We start from the raw sequence: 19,861 nt of genomic DNA, 5'->3' as shown, positions 1-19,861 counted from the left end.
CCAGGAGTCTTGCCCCCAGATGTGTTCTTCCTTATTTAGCTGCTGTAGTGCATATTGTCTGTGCTTGGATCTGTCTTTCAGACTGATAAGTCTTTTGTTAAAAAGGCATTTGTGTAAAGTGAGTAGGGAAGTGCAGACTTAGTCAGCAAGACTGGTGGAGTGAAGCAGTAGGCTTTTCTAAATAGTTCTGTTAAGCAAAATTTCTCTTGTATGGTTTTTATTTGTGCTTTCCCAAGTTAGCATTTAGCTATATGTTAGGATTCTGGGAATTAACAGACTTAATTTCTTTGCTAATAGCTTGGCCATTTGACCTGTCTCTTTCATCTTGTCAAATAGAGCATTGCGTTTAAATAACCACAAACGTCTTCTTTTGTTCAGGTGAATGTGTGTTAGAAGTCCTTTCCTGGATGTGGACTAACAGGTGATGTCATGTTTGGATGTGTTTCATTCAGCAGGAAATAAAGGAGAAGGTCTCTTTGCAAATAGGATGGACGAAGAGCCAGCAGGCTAAGGACTCACTTGACTTTTAACTGGATAAAACGTGTTTAAATTTCTATCCTGGACTATGAAGTGACTGTGATGTTGAAGTGGCAGTATTAGGTTCTCTGTATACAGAATGGAGGAATGTTGTGGGTAAGAGAATTTGGAAGTGCATCATGCTTCAAAGCAATTATGAAACCACCTTGTTTGTTACTGCATCTTCACTGCTCTCCAGACCCTTACCTTACAGTGATAACTGGTGGTACCAGCAACTTACCTGTTTAAAACAAAGAACAAAAAAATCAGTGGCTATGAATGTTGTTCATTGTGGATGAAGACAGTGTTCTTGGCTGACATCATACCAATCATCATTTCTAGTTCAAACACAAGAATCTTCACACCGATGTGTCCTTTCAGAGGTGTTCTTAACCTTCCTTCCTTTTTCAGTTACTGTCTGAATTCAGAATGCATCTGTGACACTTCAGTATGCTTGGAACAGGATGGAAAATGCTGAGCTGTGTGCAATAAAGCAGGATCAGTTGTCTGAAGATGTTTCACTGTGGTGCTGCTGCTGGCATGACGTGCCCTTGTTTTCCTCTTGCATGTTCACATGAATGGTCTACAGTTTAAAATTGTCTTTAAATTGCCTTCTGTTTGGTTAGCTGCTGTGCTTTGTGGTGTTTGTGTCACCATTGTTTCTCTCTGGCAAGTATGTTGCAGTTGTGTTGCTGAAATCTTACGGACAAAAGAAAAAACGTAGTGGATAGCATGGATCAGTCTTGTGAAGAACTATAAGATAAAATCTGACTTTCTGTGTATCAGATGGAACTGTACTGTTGTTGTTTGTTTGTTTTTTTAACACTTTCACCTTTGGTTTAAATCCTCATTTCTGACAAGCTTGCGTAGAAATTTGTTAGTTTCTGTCACCATCAGGACATACTTTCCATCTGGATTTCTAGCAGACTGTCTGCTGAAATGACATAGAAGGCTTTTTGTGCTTGTGCTGCAGTAGCATTTGTAGTTAGGGTCATTTTGTTTTGGATGTTGTGTGGCTACAGCAAGGATGCTCTGTCCTTAAAAGCTTTGAATACAAAAGATGAGTCTTCCCACCCCAGGCCCCATTGACTTTCTGAGCTTCTATGTAGGGAATTTGGGCTGTACTTGGGTATTTCACATCCTGGAGGAGATGAGTGGCTCCTGTGATGAAAGAGTTCTGGATCTAACCACTGACTGCAACTGCAAAGCAAAATCTTCTTTCTGAAAGTACCTGAGAGGCTACAAGCCTGTCATTTTTCAAACTTTGCTTCCATGCAACTTTGTCTACATAATTAGACCTTCTGTTTCCTGTCTGTGCATCCACTCACGAGGACCTGGCGTCGGCACCGACCACACACAGCCTCTGGGACACCTGTGGTGCGACACTGTGGTGGTATGGGGATGCACAAGCTCATTTCCTTCAATCTTTCTGCTTAGGAGAGGTGCTCCAGCCCTCTGATCATCTTATCGGCCCTCATCTGCACCCACTCCGAGAAGTTGACTTATTATTAGACAAGACCAATTCATTTTTTATTTCTTTATTTTATTATTTTCCATCCTGGCTGGTGTCACAGCCCCTTCCTGACCCCTGCCTGCCTGCCTTGGCTGGCTGGCTGGAGTTGCGGCCCCTGCCTGCCTGCCTTGGCTGGCTGGCTGGCTGGAGTTGTGGCCCCTGCTTTGGCTGGCTGGCTGGCTGGAGTCGTGGCCCCTGCTTTGGCTGGCTGGCTGGCTGGAGTCGTGGCCCCTGCCTGCTTGCCTTGGCTGGCTGGCTGGAGTCGTGGCCCCTGCCTGCCTGCTTTGGCTGGCTGGCTGGCTGGAGTTGTGGCCCCTGCCTGCCTGCTTTGGCTGGCTGGCTGGCTGGAGTCGTGGCCCCTGCTTTGGCTGGCTGGCTGGAGTCGTGGCCCCTGCTTTGGCTGGCTGGCTGGAGTCGTGGCCCCTGCTTTGGTTGGCTGGCTGGCTGGAGTCGTGGCCCCTGCCTGCCTGCTTTGGCTGTCTGGAGTCGTGGCCCCTGCCTGCCTGCTTTGGCTGGCTGGCTGGCTGGAGTCATGGCCCCTGCTTTGGCTGGCTGGCTGGAGTCGTGGCCCCTGCTTTGGCTGGCTGGCTGGCTGGAGTCGTGGCCCCTGCCTGCCTTTATTGGCTGGCTGCCTTGCATCACAGCTGGTGTTCCGTTGCCAGGTTTCCCATATTTAGAGCTTTTGTCAGGGAGGTGGCTCATGGCATCATAAAGCCTTGGCTGTGCATGCCTTAGAATGTCCCTTGACATCTAAAACATGGCTGCACTGGAGGACTGGGTGACTTTGTCCTGACAGTTGCCCTATGTGTCACCACTGGGATTCTGCAGGGCTCCATTTTAAGGCCATTTCTCTATCTTGTTTTTACTGTTGATTCCAATAAAGATGTGTTAGTTGTATCCATCAATTTGTGGATGATGCTAAGCTGGGAGGAGTTTGGACCTCCTTGAGGATAAAGAGGCCTTGCCTTGAGATCTGGACAAAATGAGGGTGTTCCCATCTGCACGAAGAAGGGCGAGCGCTGGGTTCTGCACCTGGGATGGGGTGCCCTGGCTCTGTGTGCAGACATCAGGGGGGAAGTTCTGGAGCGCAGCCTGGCAAAAAGGGATCTGGTTTGACGGCCAATGCAATCTGAGCCGGCAGTGCGCCTGGCAGTCAGAAGGCTCAACCGTACCCTGGGCTGCGTCAGGCCCAGCACTGCCAGGCGAGGGAAGCGGCTGTCCCGCTCTGCTCTGCGCTGCGCGGCCTCGCCTCCAGCGCTGGGTGCAGCTTGGGCTGCCACTCCATGAGATGCTAGGAGAGAGTGTCCAAAGGAGGGCTCCAGAGCTGGAGAAGTTTGCATCACTGATCCTCTAGATGAACCTTCCCAGGAACACACTCTGTAGATAGGTGTATAGATGTATATTTTGTCAGACGCACCGCAAGAATATCCTGCACGAGAGCAAACCAGACAACAAGTGATGGCCTGCCCGAGGAAGCGCCTGAAGAGACATGGGAAGGCCTGGCATCATCCCCCAGTGCTCTTTGTTCAACGAAGACTTTAAAGAAAGTCGCCACATCAACAGGACAAGGAGAGCACCGAGACATCTTGGAAACAACAGGATGGCTGCTGACTGACACCAGGTAACAAATAACTTCACAAGTAAATAGCAAATGTCAACCTTCTGACAAGGTTGTGCACCTGGAGTACCCAGCCAGTGGGGAAACAGGGGAGGGGGGAGGCAAGGGGGAGCAAACAGGGTCTAAAGGCTGTCACGGCGTGTCCATAGGCGCGCTCCTGCTAGCGGGACGCCGCCATTGCAATCGCAAATTAATTCTGCTTTATCAGAGATCCCGTCCTGACAAGATGACTTGGATATTTCCAACAAGACCATTCCCCCTTGGCCTAGCACTGCGACCCTCGTAATCAGCCATTCCCCTCCTCTTTATACGCTCCCCTCAAGTACTGCAAGGCCCTGGATCCTTCTCTTCTGCAAGCTAAACAAGCCCAGTTCCTTCAACCTCTCTGCTTAGGAGAGGTGCTCCAGCCCTCTGATCATCTTATCGGCCCTCATCTGCACCCACTCTGAGAAGTTGACTTGTTATTAGACAAAACCAATTCATTTTTTATTTCTTTATTTTATTATTTTCCATCCTGGCTGGCGTCACAGCCCCTTCCTGACCCCTGCCTGCCTTGGCTGGCTGGCTGGAGTCGTGACACCTGCCTGCCTGCCTTCCTTGGCGCGAAGCCTGAGCTGTTTGTAGTAGTGACAGTTATGTAGGAGGGCAATGTCTAATCTCAATTTCAAGATGAGTTTTATATTCCTGGTGGAGGGGAAACCTCTGCATGTGTCTTGATTTTTAGCAGAGGGACTTGTGCTGTTAAGTCTCTGTATTTTCTAGTATAAAATTAGCTAAATCCATATAAAAAAATTAGACTGAAATGTTAATTGCCCACAGCTCTTGAAGAGGCTGTGTGTGTGTGTGTCAGCAGCTGTAACCTTGCTATTTACTTAAGGAATGAATAATAAAAAGTGACCTATGGAATCCAGAGTTGAACATGGGATTATCTTTTTTCTTTTAACATTAATTTGCTACAATTTCCAATTTCATGCTCAACATTTTCAAAAACTTTGTGCTCAACATGGTTACATTTTAGACCAGATACAAAATCACTGAAATTAAATATTTCTTTTTTTTTTTTTTTTCCAGTACCTAATACATAAATTCAAAGGCTGCAGCAAAAGCTGTGAGATAAAATGTTTCGTTTGACCCCAAATAAAAGGTATTTTTTGCTTTTAATTTCACTCAGGCTGCTTATTGTAAGCCTCAAACTTACTTGTCATCGTTTTAGCATGGTTATTTTTTTCAGTTGTGTGAACAAAGCAGAAATTATTCGCTTGCCCACTTATATTCTGTGCTTCCAAGCTAAGCTGCCTGGGCAGTCTGTTAAACAAAAAGTGCTTTTTTTCTGAAGGGGTTGCTTTTTTTTTTTTTTTTTTTTTCCTACCACTTAATTCCCTGCTTGAGAACTACAGTGAAAATAAAAGCTTAATATGTTGGTTTAGATCCTTACTTAGCCCTGAGTGGTATCTGTTGTTGGAGACTCTATTACTCTAACGTGCTTTTCTCTTGCAGCAGTACTCAGTGACTCAGTATCTGTATGCACAGAAGCTTACAGGATCCCATGGAATGGATCAGGCCCACATGTGTAGAGAGATGCAGCACTGTTTCTCCTTGGAGTTTGGGACTGAAGCATAGAAAGAGCAATCTTTTCCAGCCTGGTATGCCAGCAAAATCTTGGGCACAGCTGCATTCTCTCTGCAGTTGCAGGAGTGTCTATAAATGCAGATATGGATTTGTCCCAAGGTAGTCTCTGCAATATGAGCATGGTTACTGTGCCATTCCCCACTCGCCTCAACCCAGAGAAATTCCTGCTTTGTCAGAGCGTGGGGTCTCTCTCCCTGACTGTCTCAGGAGAGACTAAATCTTACCTCTGGCACTTCAACCAAGAGCACCTAGAGGTCTACTGCAGATATTTGCCCCCAGCAAAAAGAAGGTTGATTGTAGCTGTTTGTGCTGGTACTTCTGGGGCTGGGGTTGCTCAGGTGAAGCCCTTCTTGTGGGGAGGTCCTGGTCACTGGGCTAAAGTGATAAAGGGAGCTATCCCTGCCCTAAGGCTTTGGAAAGACTTGCAGGAAGGCTTGCCAAAGGTGCCTGGGAAGCACTGGTTCTAGGTGAGTTTAATGATTTTTAACTCAAGCCTTAAAGTTTGCATACTTGTTCTTTGAATTTCTCCTCTGTTTTATTTCTCCCTTCTGGCTGAATGTTGAAGGTTATGTTTCAGGATTTCTAAGCTTTTCTCTATGACTGTGATAGCTAAAGGCCTTTCTGAGAGACAGTAGGTATCTCTTATGGGTATCTCTTATGCTCAGTCTCTTAACTGAGGAAGCATAGGGCAGTTGCTAGAAGGAGTTTATGAACTGGCTTCAGACATGACTGTAGGAGAGGTAAATGAAGCTGAAAAAACAGTTCTGTAAGGAAGCCTTGTTGTTAAAGAGATGCGTAGGCTGAAGATTTATTTAGTTGCTGGGGTCTTGCTCTGTTTCAGGATGGATGTGGACTTTGGGGCTCAGCTATGTACATTAGTCACTGCAAAACACCCAGCCTGCACTGAAGACAAAAAGCCCCAGTACTGAAATGGGAAACTAGCTGCTATCAGTGCAGGCAAGAGATCCTGCTCTCTCAGTTCTTGACTATGTCTGCAGTTAAGTGGAGTTAGCTTTGGCTGTTCCTGGAGCACCTCTTTCCTGTCTCCCTCTGTAGCTGCAGGATCTTACTGTCTTTTGAGCAACTTTCTGAATGCCTCAGAGTTCCTGTTGAACCTTGCTACTGACTCTGGCCAGGTGCTTCCCTGATAAGTGAGCTTACAGACCTTGTAGCTCTGCTGGTGGCATGAGGGTGCAGGGCACTCGCCTCACCCAGGGGCAAAAAGAGGTATTTCTTGCAGCCATGTTCCTCTTCAATCCCAAATCTCTTCAATCCTCCTTCCATCCCAAACTACTCCATGATTTTTATGATTCATTTCTACTGCTTTTAAGACTATATTTGTGGTTTGGAAATGGAATCTAGCCAAATTTAGCTGCTTGATCTTATTGTGATTTTTTTTTTTTTTTTTTTTTTTCCCCCAGTCCTGATCTGGTGCTCTTGTTGCTGCTGAGAGGATGAGTCAATTGTTTAGTGTTTCAGCAGAGATCAAATGTACAGCTTGTACTGCTGCTGAATCCTTTATGGGTATTTCCAAGAGATCTGTAAATGCTTATTGTGTGTCTGAAGGAACTTCAGGTTTGTTAAAGAAGGAGGAAGAAATACTTCCTTCTAGCAAATGGGAAGTAGGAAAGCAGGTAACTGGTGATTTGCAACCTCAAATTGCAGTGAGGGTAATTTGAAGCTGGGAAATAGTCTTGCTCAGACCTGCTTCAAAAGGGCACTGAATGCAGTCACAGCCTGACCTGGGAGGAAGAATGGGGCAGTGTTATTATAGCCTGGGAGTAGATATCCTGCAACTGTTGTAAAAGTAAAACCCTCCTAGCTGCCACAATCAATCTTTTAAAAGCAGTAAATTCTATTTCTAGTCTACCTGTAACTTGAGGTGTGGTCCTGGTGGAGAAAGCAGCCTAGTGGGAGCTGGAGGCTCAGCAGCTTACAGTTGAGCTGCTCAATGCAGTGCAGCGCCTTGTCTCAGCTTATCACAGCCCTAAATCTGCTTCTTTGCAGGAGGTGATGCTCTGTGTTTACAAGTATTCATGGTAGCAGCTTGAGCCATCCTCTCTCCAGCTGCCAGGAAGTGCCTGGGGCTGTATATTAGTAATTAATGTTCAATTTAGTTTCAAGCCTATGAGAGGGAATATATGGGAGGAATGTTCTGTGTGCCTCGGTGAGGTACTTTCTGCAGTCAATTATCTGAAGTCTGCTGGTGATATTGCCTTGTTATCTGCCTGCTTTAAACAATGACAGACTACTTTCTAGAGGTACCTTTAGGAGAGCAGCACAATATTGGTACTTATTGGGCTGCTATTGCTGAGAACAGCTGTAAACTGTTTTAAACTGTAACCTTTCCTTGCGTAAAGGTTAATTCCCACTGAGACCAGCGGAGGAGAGCAGTGGTCAAGATGCTGTTTTCTGCTTTAAGTTGCTTCAGGGTTATTTCAGAAGCAACAGAGGAAAAGCAGCCTCTTTCTTGCCTTAAATCAAATCTTGGACAACGGTGCTGAAGGCCTTGCCTTACTAGAAGGTTGTGGAAGTGCTTGGGGAGAGGTTAGCCTCTCCTTCCTGCTCCTGATTCTGCCCATACTGTTTTCCATGACCTAGTTTGGAGAAGTGAGGTACAGCCTACATGTCCATGAGGAGGCTTTTGCTGTTCAGAGACCAAATGCCAGTGTTGGTGAGCAATTTGTAGGGTCCTGTGATGAGCCAGTGCTCTTTTCTTTCCCAGCTTTCTCCCTCTATAAGCACCTTCTCTCCTCTCAGCTGTCTCCTGGCTTCTTGCAGCAGCATGCAAACCTCAAAAGGCTGGAACCTGTTGTGAAAGCCAAGATGACAAATCCAAGTAGTGTGTTGTACAGTCATGTATTTCTTGATGACAGTCCACCCCTGGGGAAACATGGCTGTGTCTGTCAGGGGTCTGGAGCACCTTTTAGCTATCTGAGCCTGACCATTAGGATTTGCTAGCTGCTCCAGTGTTTTACTGGGACCAGTGGAGCTGTTCATCTCGTGCTGGACCAGATCCTCACCTACTAAACCTCACTGCCTGGAATGCTGATCATTTCAAGTTTCTACTTTCCTAGTGTAAACAGATCTCAATGTGTTGCAGCACAGGAAGTTTCAAAGTAAGCTAAAGCAGAAAGATCTACAGAAATTGGCACAGCTCTGAAAACGCTTTGTCCATCTCTGTTTTCTAGCTTGTAACTACTAGTGTTACTATTTGATTACGTGATATTTGTAAGTGTTGCATGAATTATTTTCTCGCTCCTAGCACGCTGTTTCATTTAGGAGACAAATTACCTTGAAATACAAACCCACTAGGAACTGTTGTTCACAGCTTCCCAGCTGGATGATGCATCCACTGAGCTGCCTTAGAGGTGCCTGGTTTTTGTTGGTGGGCATTTGTCGCATTAAGCTAAACCCATAACAGGTGTTATCTCCACTGACGTGCTCCTTGGGAAAGGAGGCTAATGGGTACCCTCTCCTAAGATTTTGCTTGCATTCTCTTCCCTTGTGAGTTCATCCCTGTGTTGTTTTCTCAGGAGAACTCCAGGCTAAAAGATGATCTCTGGAATGAGAGGCACACAGGAGAGCACTCCCAGGGGCAGCAGGATTAACCACAAAGACCGGCTTCCGGGCACTTCCTGAGCTGTTTGGCTGCGGAGATCCAGCTTCCAGAAGGAATGATTTGATCGCTGTGTGAAGTGCAGGGTGGAGGGGTCTGCCACATGAGCTTATGCTGATGGCACCACTTCGAGGACCAGAATTGCTCTTCCTCACCTCTGGGCTCCTTGAGGACTTGGAGTCACCCTTTGCACAGGTATTTGAGCTTCAGTGGGCACAACTCACAGAAGTCTGGTGGTTTGGCCGGCTTGCGGTGTCAAATTATAAATGAGGGATTGTAAATGCTGGCCTGTACTTTGGTTGTATGAGATGCGGACCTGTTGATAACAGGGGCTGGGAATGGAGGAAGGGGAAGCAGTTTTCAGGCAGTGTGAAAGGCCAGCATCAGTCCCCCTACTGAGTACATTTCAGAGGACAATCATAGATTTCTCTGATTGTTTTCTAATTCCTAGTTCATTTGAAAGAACAGCATCTTCACAAGCATGGGACTTCCTTGCTAGATCTTCAGACACCACTAATATTTCTGTTTCTGAAGGGCCATACACAGGCTCATAGGGAGTTTAAACTGATGCCACTTGCCTTATTTTGGCAGAGACCACCAGCTAGCACAGCAGGTCTGCCCAAGAAAATCTAATACAAGAAAACAGGTACTCTGAAAACTAAGGGGGAAGAAGGGGTCTGGATTGCAAAGGAGTTTTGAAGCAGATTAATCCCTCAATAGCCACCATCTGTTTGAGCTGTAACTACTAGGTGATGTTCCTAGAAGTCTGTCTTGGTTGAGATCAAATGGATTGGTTTTGATTGTGAGAGAACCTTCCACGTCAAAGTTGGATCTGACCCTCTGCCAAAAGTTGGTTTTGCAACTAAAACCAAGGTCAGATGCAGAAAAATCACTGTGCACATTAGTTGCAGATGTATAGCTGAACTGTTTCAAGAAACTGGCTTGTAGCCTTTCATGTTCTGCAGAAATTACATGTTGGTGCCTCAGGGCAATCTGATAGCACTGCATTGCCTTGGAGTTGTATATTTGGCATGTATCTGTATATATGTCAAACAATTATGAATCTCTGGAGAATGTTTCTGCTAAATCAGCAAAAAATTTCTTTTTTATACCAATGGGCTGGTAAATGCAGAAATACCTGCTCTGTTTCACCTGAGCTGGTTACAAGGACTGACCAGTCAGGATCAGTGCTATCTCTGCTGTATAGTCATGTCTGAACCTTCCCACCTGTAAGCCTGCAGTGGTGCCCTAAAACACCTGCTAACTCTTTTGCTAAGAAGTAAGGCATTAGGACATCTTGCCTTGATACGCAACAAAACAAGCTGTGGCAGGCTGAACCTCGTCCTGCCATCTAGGTGAGCTAATAGCCTGTACAGAGGTTATCACCTGCCAGTGAACATACAGAGGCAACTGCACAGGCTTCTCTATACAGCGTTTTGTCTGTGCACTTCCACAGCCCCAGATCGTGGGGACAGTCCAGCTCTTCACCTGTGCTGTCGCTTCTGATATTCGCTAGATTAAGCGGGCTTGTTGACATACAGAAATATTTCTTAGGTTGAGGATTCCCATATTATCCTATAATCTGTTCTGTTAGTAAAGGAGCGATTTTATTGGAGCCTGTCAGCACTGTGCAGATGTGACTGCTTCAGCTCTCCTAGCAGATCTGCATCTGGCTTGTGAGCGTACAGCGTCTGTCACTTTGGCTGAAACAACAGCTCTCAGTTTGCTGTTCTGACAGTACTACCAATGGGTCCAACTGATCAGTCACTCTCTTGGCATGTTTTTCTTGTGTTCTATCAGGACGTAGCTTGTATGTAAACACTGTAGTCTTACTGCTGTTAAGTCTAAAAGTTCAGGCTCGTTCATGAGGAAGTAGTTAAATAGTGTCTGCATACAAACAGGGACATCTAATCTGCTCTTGATGGAACGGGACCCACATAAGCCAAGAAGGTATTTAATTAGTCTTAACAAAGTACACCATGAAATGTAATCAGATGCATCCCTGCTTAATTGAGAGCCCTGTAATTGGAAAGTGATGCATTTAGGATTAGGTCATCATTCCTCAGAGAGGACTACCGCATAGCTCTTATTCTTTCACAAAAAAAGAAGCTTATGGACAAAGAGTTTCCTCTTTGTCCATAAAGGAGGAGTGATAACAGAGTGCTTTTCTTGTTTAAGTAAGTAAATTTTGTGGTAGGGTTGGCAGCATTCCAAGGCTAGGAGAAAGAGATGCAGTAACTTGCCTAAAGACAAGACACAAAGTTACAACCAACAATCCTGAGCAGTATTCCGACGTCCATTCTGTCAGCTCAGATTAAACAGTTACAAAGGTGCTTGACTTAGTTACCTAATTTTGAAGTAGTGTAACTCATGCTGGTGTTGTAACAACAGTACCATGCTCTACTTCAATGCAGCAATGAATTCTACCACTCAGTGAGTTGCTGCTGCTACTGCTTGGCTGCAAAAAAAAGGGCAACAAAGGACAAGAGCCCAGTACGTGTGGCTTCTGTACCACAGTTGGTTTCTGAAAACTGCTTTGTTTTTTTTCAAGTCACAGTAAGACAGCATGAGAGACAACTGTTTTCTTAACATGTGAGGAGCGTAGACAATTAGGAATTTACTGCAGACCACAATACTATCTTCTAGTAGAAATTGAACTGTTATGTCAGCTGAATCGCTCCATTCCTTTTAGCAGGGAAGTAAACGCATTACAAGGAAAGTAGGTGTTAATTTGCATATATTATCAAAGTGCCACAAAAACAATGAAGCTTTGTCCCTTTACAAATTGTTTTTTTTAAAAAAGCATAATACAGAAATCTATGCATACACAACAGAAGACTTTTACAGGTAAGACATTTGTACATCCATTTAATTTCAGGTGATCCGCTCATTCAGCCTTAAGCAGTCAGGAGAACTCTGACTCTTTTACTTCCCATTCTCAGCGCTGAACATTCGCTCCTAAAAAGAGAGAAGTGAACAAATCAGTGTCAGTTTGGGAACTGAATTTTGCTTCAGTAATGCAAGTTGTGTCACTGCTGAGTAGATGTCAGACTACGAGTGCTGAGACCTTGTGATTAGTGTATTTATTTTTTCCCCCCCAAAAAAACCATAAAATTCACTTAATTCCCTCTACAAGACTTGCCCTATACTGGTAGAAAACTTTTACAGGGCCTGGCTATGCTCAGCATCTGGTCTTGGAGCCTCCTATACAGAATACAAGTGTGGCTTACTTCCAGCTTTTTGAAGATTATTGGTGTGTCTCAAATCACTGCTGACAGTTAACAAGTCTAGAATGAGACTTTTCACTTTGAGGCTTTTTGTTTAAGATAGGAGCACTATCTTGATTAGCTGTGAGTCTAAACACTGCCTTGGGCCTCAAAAAGCTGTCTGTCTATACCTGTCATGAATTCCTTCATAAAATGCACTGGAGTTTATCAAGTTCATTCCATTCAGGTGGCCAGTTTGCTGGCAGCCTGTCCTACATAACATGCACCACTCTGTACAAGACCTGATCCAACTTGCTGACAGGTTCCTAATCCTGTACCAAAAGCAACTGACGGTTAGCTGCAGTATTTAAAGAAACACAGAAGGTGGAAAGAGACAGCCCTGTATAGCATCTACCTTTAACATCTTCTCTAATTTTATTGCATCTGCAGCGAATTTTCTGATCCCATCAGACAGTTTCTCCACAGCCATTTGGTCTTCATTGTGGTGCCAGCGGAATGCCTTCTCGTCGAGGTGGATCTTCTCAAGGTCACAGGCCTGAGCTGCACCAGGGCAATTGAAAAATAAACCAAACTATTATCAGATTGGCATCAGGTACCACGGGCTACCTAAAACCAGTCTCAAGTTTGTGGCCATCTCCAAATGAAAAGCTGAGAAGTTTCTAACACCATTTTCAGCGAGACTTGCTCTGTGGGCACGCTTTGGGATGCCAGACTCAAAATGCTCACCTGCATTCTGAAGAAGGTTATCTAGATCTTCGGTTTCCTTCAAAATACAGTGCTCAGGGGTGTGCCTTATCTTGTACTGTTTCTAATTGGGCTGGTACTTTCAGCAATACTACCAAGAACACCGCAGTGATGTTCTAAGCAAACAAGCTGAACAATAGGTCTTTGATCCTTTGGCAAGTTCCTAACAAAGCTCAATTGATCTATGCCTACAAGCCAGCTGGTGCCCTGTGAGTACCAACTACAGCTGCAACAAATCCAGCATCTGAGCTGAGAAGCAGCATTTTCATAAAGCTGCAGAAGCACAAGAATAATGCAATGAGAACATGCACTCCAAACCATCAAGATTAAATAAGTCTTGCGTGTGGCTTCATCTCTAATATTGGAGAAAGGAAAACGTCTTTTAGCATGTCTGAGCTAACAGCACTATTAGCATAATGATTAAACTCTGCTTGGATCTCTGCTAACAATCAGTAAAATTTCATCCCGTGTTCCTTCTCCCTGTCTTCAGGGGAAGAGACAAAGTATTTAAACATGCTCAAAACCCAGTTCCAGTTCCCTCAGTGGGAACTGAAACCCTTAGGAAATAACCCTGTATAAGCAGTTGTAATGGTACAACTGTACCATGATCATTTCCTTCAGAGAAGGGACAAGGTTTAGCCTTAAAGCAGAACAGAAGCACCGCAGAGCTGGATGGAACCATGTACTCTTAATGTTCAAGAAGAAAGGCAGTCTGAGCAAGTCTGTATTACAGAGAACTGGACTTACCCTCCTTAACACTGAGTGTGGGAGTTAGCTTCACATGCTCTTTGCTGAGCTCTGCCAAAAGCTTGGGTGAAATAGTGAGATAGTCACAGCCTGTGAGCGCTTTGATTTCTCCTGTATTTCGAAATGAAGCACCCATCACAATGGTTTTGTAGCCAAACTTTTTGTAGTAATTATAGATCTTAGTGACACTCTTCACTCCTAAAGAGGAGAAATGGGTGACTTTCAGAAGGCTTCAATTGAATTGTAAGTGGTTATGAGTTAGGGGGTGAAGGGTAAACACGGGCCAGCTGTAAAGGAAGACAAAACAAAAGAACATAGCAAGCAGGATGTGCAGTAAATAAGGGTTAACAACTGCATAGGAATGCGAGTAAAGAGGACAAGGAACAGGTCAGACGGATTCCTTCAGTTGAAGACAATGAGCCTTCATCCCATGACCACCAGAAGAGCCCCACTGCCCACGTGCAAGAGGGAGTCAGGGTATGCTGGTGGGTTCCCAGAAATGAAACGATATGTATATGAATTCCACGGAAAACACGGATTATGTATTTGTTTGGCCTACATCTGTACCAAGCTTTTGTCCTACGGATGCGAGTTCAGAGGAGGGTCCCCCTGCACCCAGCTTGGCGCCAGATGCTGGATAAAACATGCCTGCTTTATAGCCTAACTCTGGGTTACAGAGTTTGATTCCGTAAATCGGTTATCTATAACATACAGATAGAAACCATTTGTTTCACAAGAGGATTTTTAAAGTTAATTAAAACTTGAACATACAGCTATTGCATTCAAAAACAAGAAAAGCTAACCTGGATCTTCCGAAGGTTCATAGGTTTTCTTATCTCCATTAGCAAGATGCCAATCCAGGATGCGTCCTACAAATGGGGAGATCAGAGTAACCCCAGCTTCAGCACAGGCGACTGCCTGAGCAAAGGAGAACAGCAAGGTCATGTTGCAATGAATCCCGTACTCTGCTTCCAGAACCCTGCAGACATAGGCTGGCTTTAAATGGCAGTTTGCTCACCTGCTGTACATTCTAGCAGTAAGTTAATAGGTTAACCTACCGATTCCTCAACTTACATTAGAGATATGGTACAGCTTACATGCTTTAAAGCTCAAAGGTAGCAGAACAAAGTTTTACACTGCCAGGCTCCCAGTGATCTACTGAATGTTTTTCATCGAACCAAGTGCAGATGGCTGAATGTGACATTCTGGGAAGCTTCTTATGAACGGCCTGCCCCTTGTATGAACAAACTTTTCCTAATGAACAGAAAGCTCCAGTATACCACTATGCTTACTGCACACCTAGCAACAGGCTTCCTGGTGCTGTGCTTTCAAAACAGCTCTTTATTTTAAGTGTAGAACATGTTTGTCAAGTGCCTGTGAATAGCCAGAAGCATGCTATGAATCAGCACACTAGGTATAGAAGTACTTACTTGCCAGCCTGAATTCCTTCCCATGTTGAAGAAAGCTTTATGAGAATCCGATCTTTACCAATTCCTGCTTCCTTATAAAGGTCAATCAGACGCCTGGCCCTCTGAATCATTCCTTCTTTATCAAAAGACAACCTTTGGAACAAGAACAAGGCTTCTTCAAAGCTGTGTTTTTTTTTTTTTGTTTTTTTTTTTGTTTTTTTTTTTTATACTTTTTAATAGCCTTCTCCAAAAGAAGTAACATCCAGAACAATTGTCCTGTTTTGTCACAATTTATGTTCTAGTAGCAGGGTTTTTTCTTGGAGATGCTTCCTTGAACATAAGCCTGACAAGGAGCACTGTGACAACACTGCTGGTGTTTGATTCAGAGAATTCAGAGCTCAGTGTTACTTTCCATAAGAAAGCTGTGGACTAAAACTTTTCTCAAGTTTTCCATAATGAATGTAGAAACTGAGCATTAAAGGTGACTTGACAAGGAGCAGGCAAATCCTACTTCTAAATAAACTGCCTGAACTGGTCTCTTGGAAATTGAGAGCAACGTCACACAGAAGAGAACGAACAAAGCTCTACGTATCATAGAACGGCTTGGATTGGAAGGGACCCCAAGGATCATCAAGTTCCAGCCCCTTGTCACATGCAGGGCCACCAATCTCCACTTCATACTAGACCAGGCTGCCCAGGGCACCACACAGCCTAGCCTTGGACACCTCCAGGGACATGTACTGGAAGCACGAGATTTCCCTTGTTTAAGGAACAGTATGAATACAACAAAGATCAGATCTGTGTCACCAAGTTAAAACAAGTAAATGAACTGCACTTCATTCTCTTAAATATTAACAGTACAAACCCCTGCTAGCCTTGTAACATTGAGCTGTCCAGACAAGAATGGATTTCTTCAACTCTATTGCATCTCTCTTTGTATGTACCAAGATCTAGGGTAACCCAGAGGAAAGGAGCCAACCTTGCATCTACTTCTGTGGACACACGGCCAGGTATCCTCTTCAATATTTCAGCTCCAAACAATACAAAAAGTTTGTCACAAGCATTTTGGATTTGCTCATCTTCTGACCTAAAAACCATGGGAGGGAAAAAAAAAAAAAAAAAAAAAAGTGCATTCAAGCCTTGCCATTGATTTAAAGATCAAATTTCACAGCCCATTTAGCATTAAATTCCTGTGCTCAAATGTGCATTGAGCAGAGCAGAAGTGGTTGTGTTCTGCCTCTGGAGAAAGGTATACAAGCAGACGAGCGGAAAACCCACTGTGTTGCTAGGATTACAAAACACTACTTGCATTAATAAAGTGTCTTAACTTCTTCTCAGTAGGTGTATATTTAAAAAACAAACAAAAACCTCAACTCTTGACTTACCCCCCAAGTTTTTTTCCATATGCAACCGCATCATCCACAAGTTTCTGGTATGCAGGCATCTGAGCAGCAGCCAGTATCAGAGATGGGTTTGTGGTGGCATCCAGGGGCTTGTACTCATCGATTGCTAAGGAAATCGAGATGGCTTGTTGGAAATGATCAGTTGGCCTGAATGATTCAAAGCATTTTGCTCAGGTGTGTAAAAACAGAAACCCTCTTCCATAATCAGGTTTGCCAGCACGGCTGAATTCCAGGAATCACGGGGGAAGGAAAGGCAAGGGAATCTCACTTCCCTCCGTGGGCAGACATTTGGATTTCTGTTTGTCCACAACTGTTAGAGCCAGAACAAAAGTAAAACCCATCTCTTAGAACATCTGCTAGAGCCTTACTGCACTGCAGAACTTTGAGTAGTTGAGGACAACTTCCTGGTGTCGGCTCCGTGATTTTCTTGTACTGCCGGCTTCCTTCCTTCCAAGTGTCCCACAGGACATCAGGCTGCTGGGCTCACCTGGGCCCCGCACTACGCCTATTTCGGTGATACAGCTGTTTGCCAAGGCGGGCTGTGACCACGCGCTGTCAGGCCCTAATCACAGCTGAGCTCCTGGCACGCAGGGCTGACTCAGCACTGGGCCTCTGCAAGCCCTGCAGCTACTTTACTTTTCTAGCAGTAAAAGAAAATAGCGTGTTTTCCCATAGCTTCTCCCTAAGAAACGATTGTGATCCCACAGCTGCTCCGTTCCATACAAACAGGACACACTTCAACTCGCACCAACTGCTTGCAGTAAAGCAGCGCGCTGATAAAAGCAGCAAAAAAAACAGATACGCGACTTTAGAGAAGTATTCCAGTGCGCAGCAAGGAGATACCAGCAGGGACACGGCCACGGCACGGGTAAAAAACAACACCATCAGCTGCGTTAGCCACAAAGGCAACTTCCCCGTCCCCCCCCCCCTCACCGTTGAAATCCCCGGTGTCGGCCACCACCGTAGTATGGTGCTTCAGCTGCTCCAGCGCCGACTCCATCTTCTGCCGCTTCACGGGAGACACCGACATAACTCCAAAGACGGGAGGTGCTGCGACTGCCTTAAACGAACGCTGCGTGCCCGGAGGGGAGCTTGCCTGCGCGCGCACCCTCCGCTCGCTCCCGACACCCTCGGCTCGGGGGAGGGCGCGCCGCCCGCCCCGCCCAATCCCGTCTCGGGTGGGGTTGCTGAGAGCCAATCGGCGGCGCGGGGACAAGACGGACGGCAGGCAGGTGGCGAGCGGAGGAAGGAAGCTCCTCATTGGGTGGCTTGGCGACTGAGGAAGAGCGCGGATTGGCCACCTTGGTGACGTGAGGTGCCGCTTGGTGCGATCCCATTGCGGACGTCATTGATGAGGGTGTTAATCATCAGTGAGCCTAGCAGGGAGTTCTGCGGCAAACCGCTCGTCCCTGGTCTCCATCCGGACGCTGAGCTGCTTATCCCAGACCCACAGCCACGAGCCGTGAGGAAAAGCCAGCTCTTAACAACACTTTCTCGAGTTCTGTTGCTTACTTTGCTATCCAAAAGCAAGAGACAGAGATGAAGTTATAACTTAACTATTTTAATAAATCTTATACAGTGCATGGTTATATTATTTTCTCCTTCGTTCAATGTACAGTGCATTACAGCATTATTTGCAGGCAGTACAAATAGAGCAGGTGCACGGCTCAGTCACGTGGGAAGTTCTAAAAGTGACCCCCAGTGAGGCTTACAGACACTTTTATTGAAAGAAATGCTCCCGTAGCTACCAGCTGGTGCATACGCTTCCATTCCAATCCCAAGTAACTGTAATTCTGCTGATTCTGTGCAACCTCATACACAAACACAAGAACGGTGCTGTGTTCCCAAGCTCACTGCTCACTTTTAATTGCAGAGTTGATTGGCCTCCTGTGCTTGTACTGCCAATGGCTCGCCAGTGTTCACTCCTGCTTCTCATCTCCACCAAATCCAAAGCCCGGGCTTCTCAGGAGGATTGTTCTCTTCATCGCTCCCTTTGCAAATTCCAGCCTTTTCAGAAGCCTTGAAGCTCCCTGCCTGCACCCCAGTTCTGCCAATGCTAACAACGTCCAATTCAAAGACGAAGAAAACAAATAATCCATTGGGAGCATTTTTGGAAGATCTAAGCCAAAGTCATTGGTATTCTCACATTGAGTCATCTGTCCCCCAGCCACATGCATGGCTTTTTTTCCACTACATGAGCAAGCACGGGCCCAAACCATGCCAAGGCATTCACCTTTCAGGGGGTGGTTGTGCTCTGTGGAGGAAGTGAGACCATCCACAGCACCTAAAGGAGAGCACGCGAATGGGGCTCTGTGCTGTCTGGGCCTGAACCCATCCAGCCAGTTAGTGTGAGTGAGAAAGGCAAGGCATTCCCCATCATACTTGTTTTAGTGCATTCTTTGCAAGATTGTCTGTCAGTAAAATACAGATATGAATACAGTGAATTCACCTTGCTGAGGGCAGGAAATCTGCTATATGCTTGTTTGAGCTTTTAAAACCTTGAGCAAGTTACTGATGCACAATCACTTGATTATATCTAGGAAAAGGGATTTTTTCCCTCATCCCTATTTGTAGATTGTAGGAGTGAGGGAACATTTCACTAGAAAGATGCATATATATGCACATAACGTTAATAAGAGAAAGAAGAATTGAAGAACAGCAGCATCTACTAAATCAGAGTTCTTTCTTTTCTTTTCCTCACGGCTACTGATTTTACTGATACTAAAACAGCCATTCCTTATTAGGAAACATGTCAGATTACTCTCTGCAATGAAAACATGAAGGTGAAGGTGAGTGGTGACCACCCTGGGAATGGCTTTGGGTGTGAGCAAGCAGCAGGGGCTTATCTTCTCCTTATATGAGGCCTGGCTTTGGCAACGCTGCAGCTTTCTGGCCCAGGATCAGTGCCAAGGTGAAGGGCTGAGAGCCCCAGCCTCTGGTAAGCAGGGATCATCAGGCTGAGCTCACCTATTTGCAGATTCAAATCGCTTCAAAGCCCATTTCCATTGCTGGAAGGCAGCACTCAGGGGTACGGGTATTTAAGGAAGCAGCCCAGTCTTAGGTAAGGCGTGTTGCAATTCTAACCTGGTCCAACGAGAGGGCATGTGAGGACATAAAGGACCGTGAGCTGACACTGAGCCCTTGCTGGTGGGCTGCAGGGGGTGTGTGCCACCGAGAAGGACAGGAAAGTGGGGGAAAGGAACTATTTCTGTGGCCCAAACTCCTCTAAGCATTCAGGCTGACTTGTTCTGTGCCAGGTGCTGTGCCCTCTGCTCCCAAGGGGACTGGGAGCACAGACAACCCTGCTTCAAAAGCTCTGTTTTGTTTTGTTTTCTTGAATCCAGCCATTGTCATACATTCATACCCGTGTGAATCCTCATCTGTTCTGATCACATGCACATACAATTTCAGTATAAAATATATAGATATAGATATA

At 45.4% G+C, this 19,861-nt stretch overlaps 1 protein-coding gene across 1 annotated transcript; it reads right to left on the bottom strand.

Annotated features, from left to right (window-relative positions):
* Positions 1 to 11,778: 11,778 nt before the first annotated feature.
* Positions 11,779 to 17,455, bottom strand: TALDO1 (transaldolase 1; the record flags this gene model as incomplete). The annotated part of the gene is made up of 8 exons (XM_079537924.1): positions 11,779 to 11,853; positions 12,517 to 12,662; positions 13,614 to 13,811; positions 14,417 to 14,592; positions 15,044 to 15,175; positions 16,002 to 16,109; positions 16,408 to 16,531; positions 17,359 to 17,455. The coding sequence occupies 8 exons, from the start codon at positions 17,453 to 17,455 to the stop codon at positions 11,821 to 11,823; spliced, it is 1,014 nt and encodes a 337-aa protein (XP_079394050.1). The 3' UTR covers positions 11,779 to 11,820.
* Between the last annotated feature and the right edge of the window lie 2,406 nt (positions 17,456 to 19,861).

This window comes from Tetrao urogallus, assembly GCF_951394365.1.
Source record: "Tetrao urogallus genome assembly, chromosome: 6".
NCBI classification, from domain to species: domain Eukaryota; kingdom Metazoa; phylum Chordata; class Aves; order Galliformes; family Phasianidae; genus Tetrao; species Tetrao urogallus.
The sequence above is the reverse complement of the archived record's forward strand: the minus strand, read 5'-3'. Positions and strand labels throughout refer to the sequence as shown.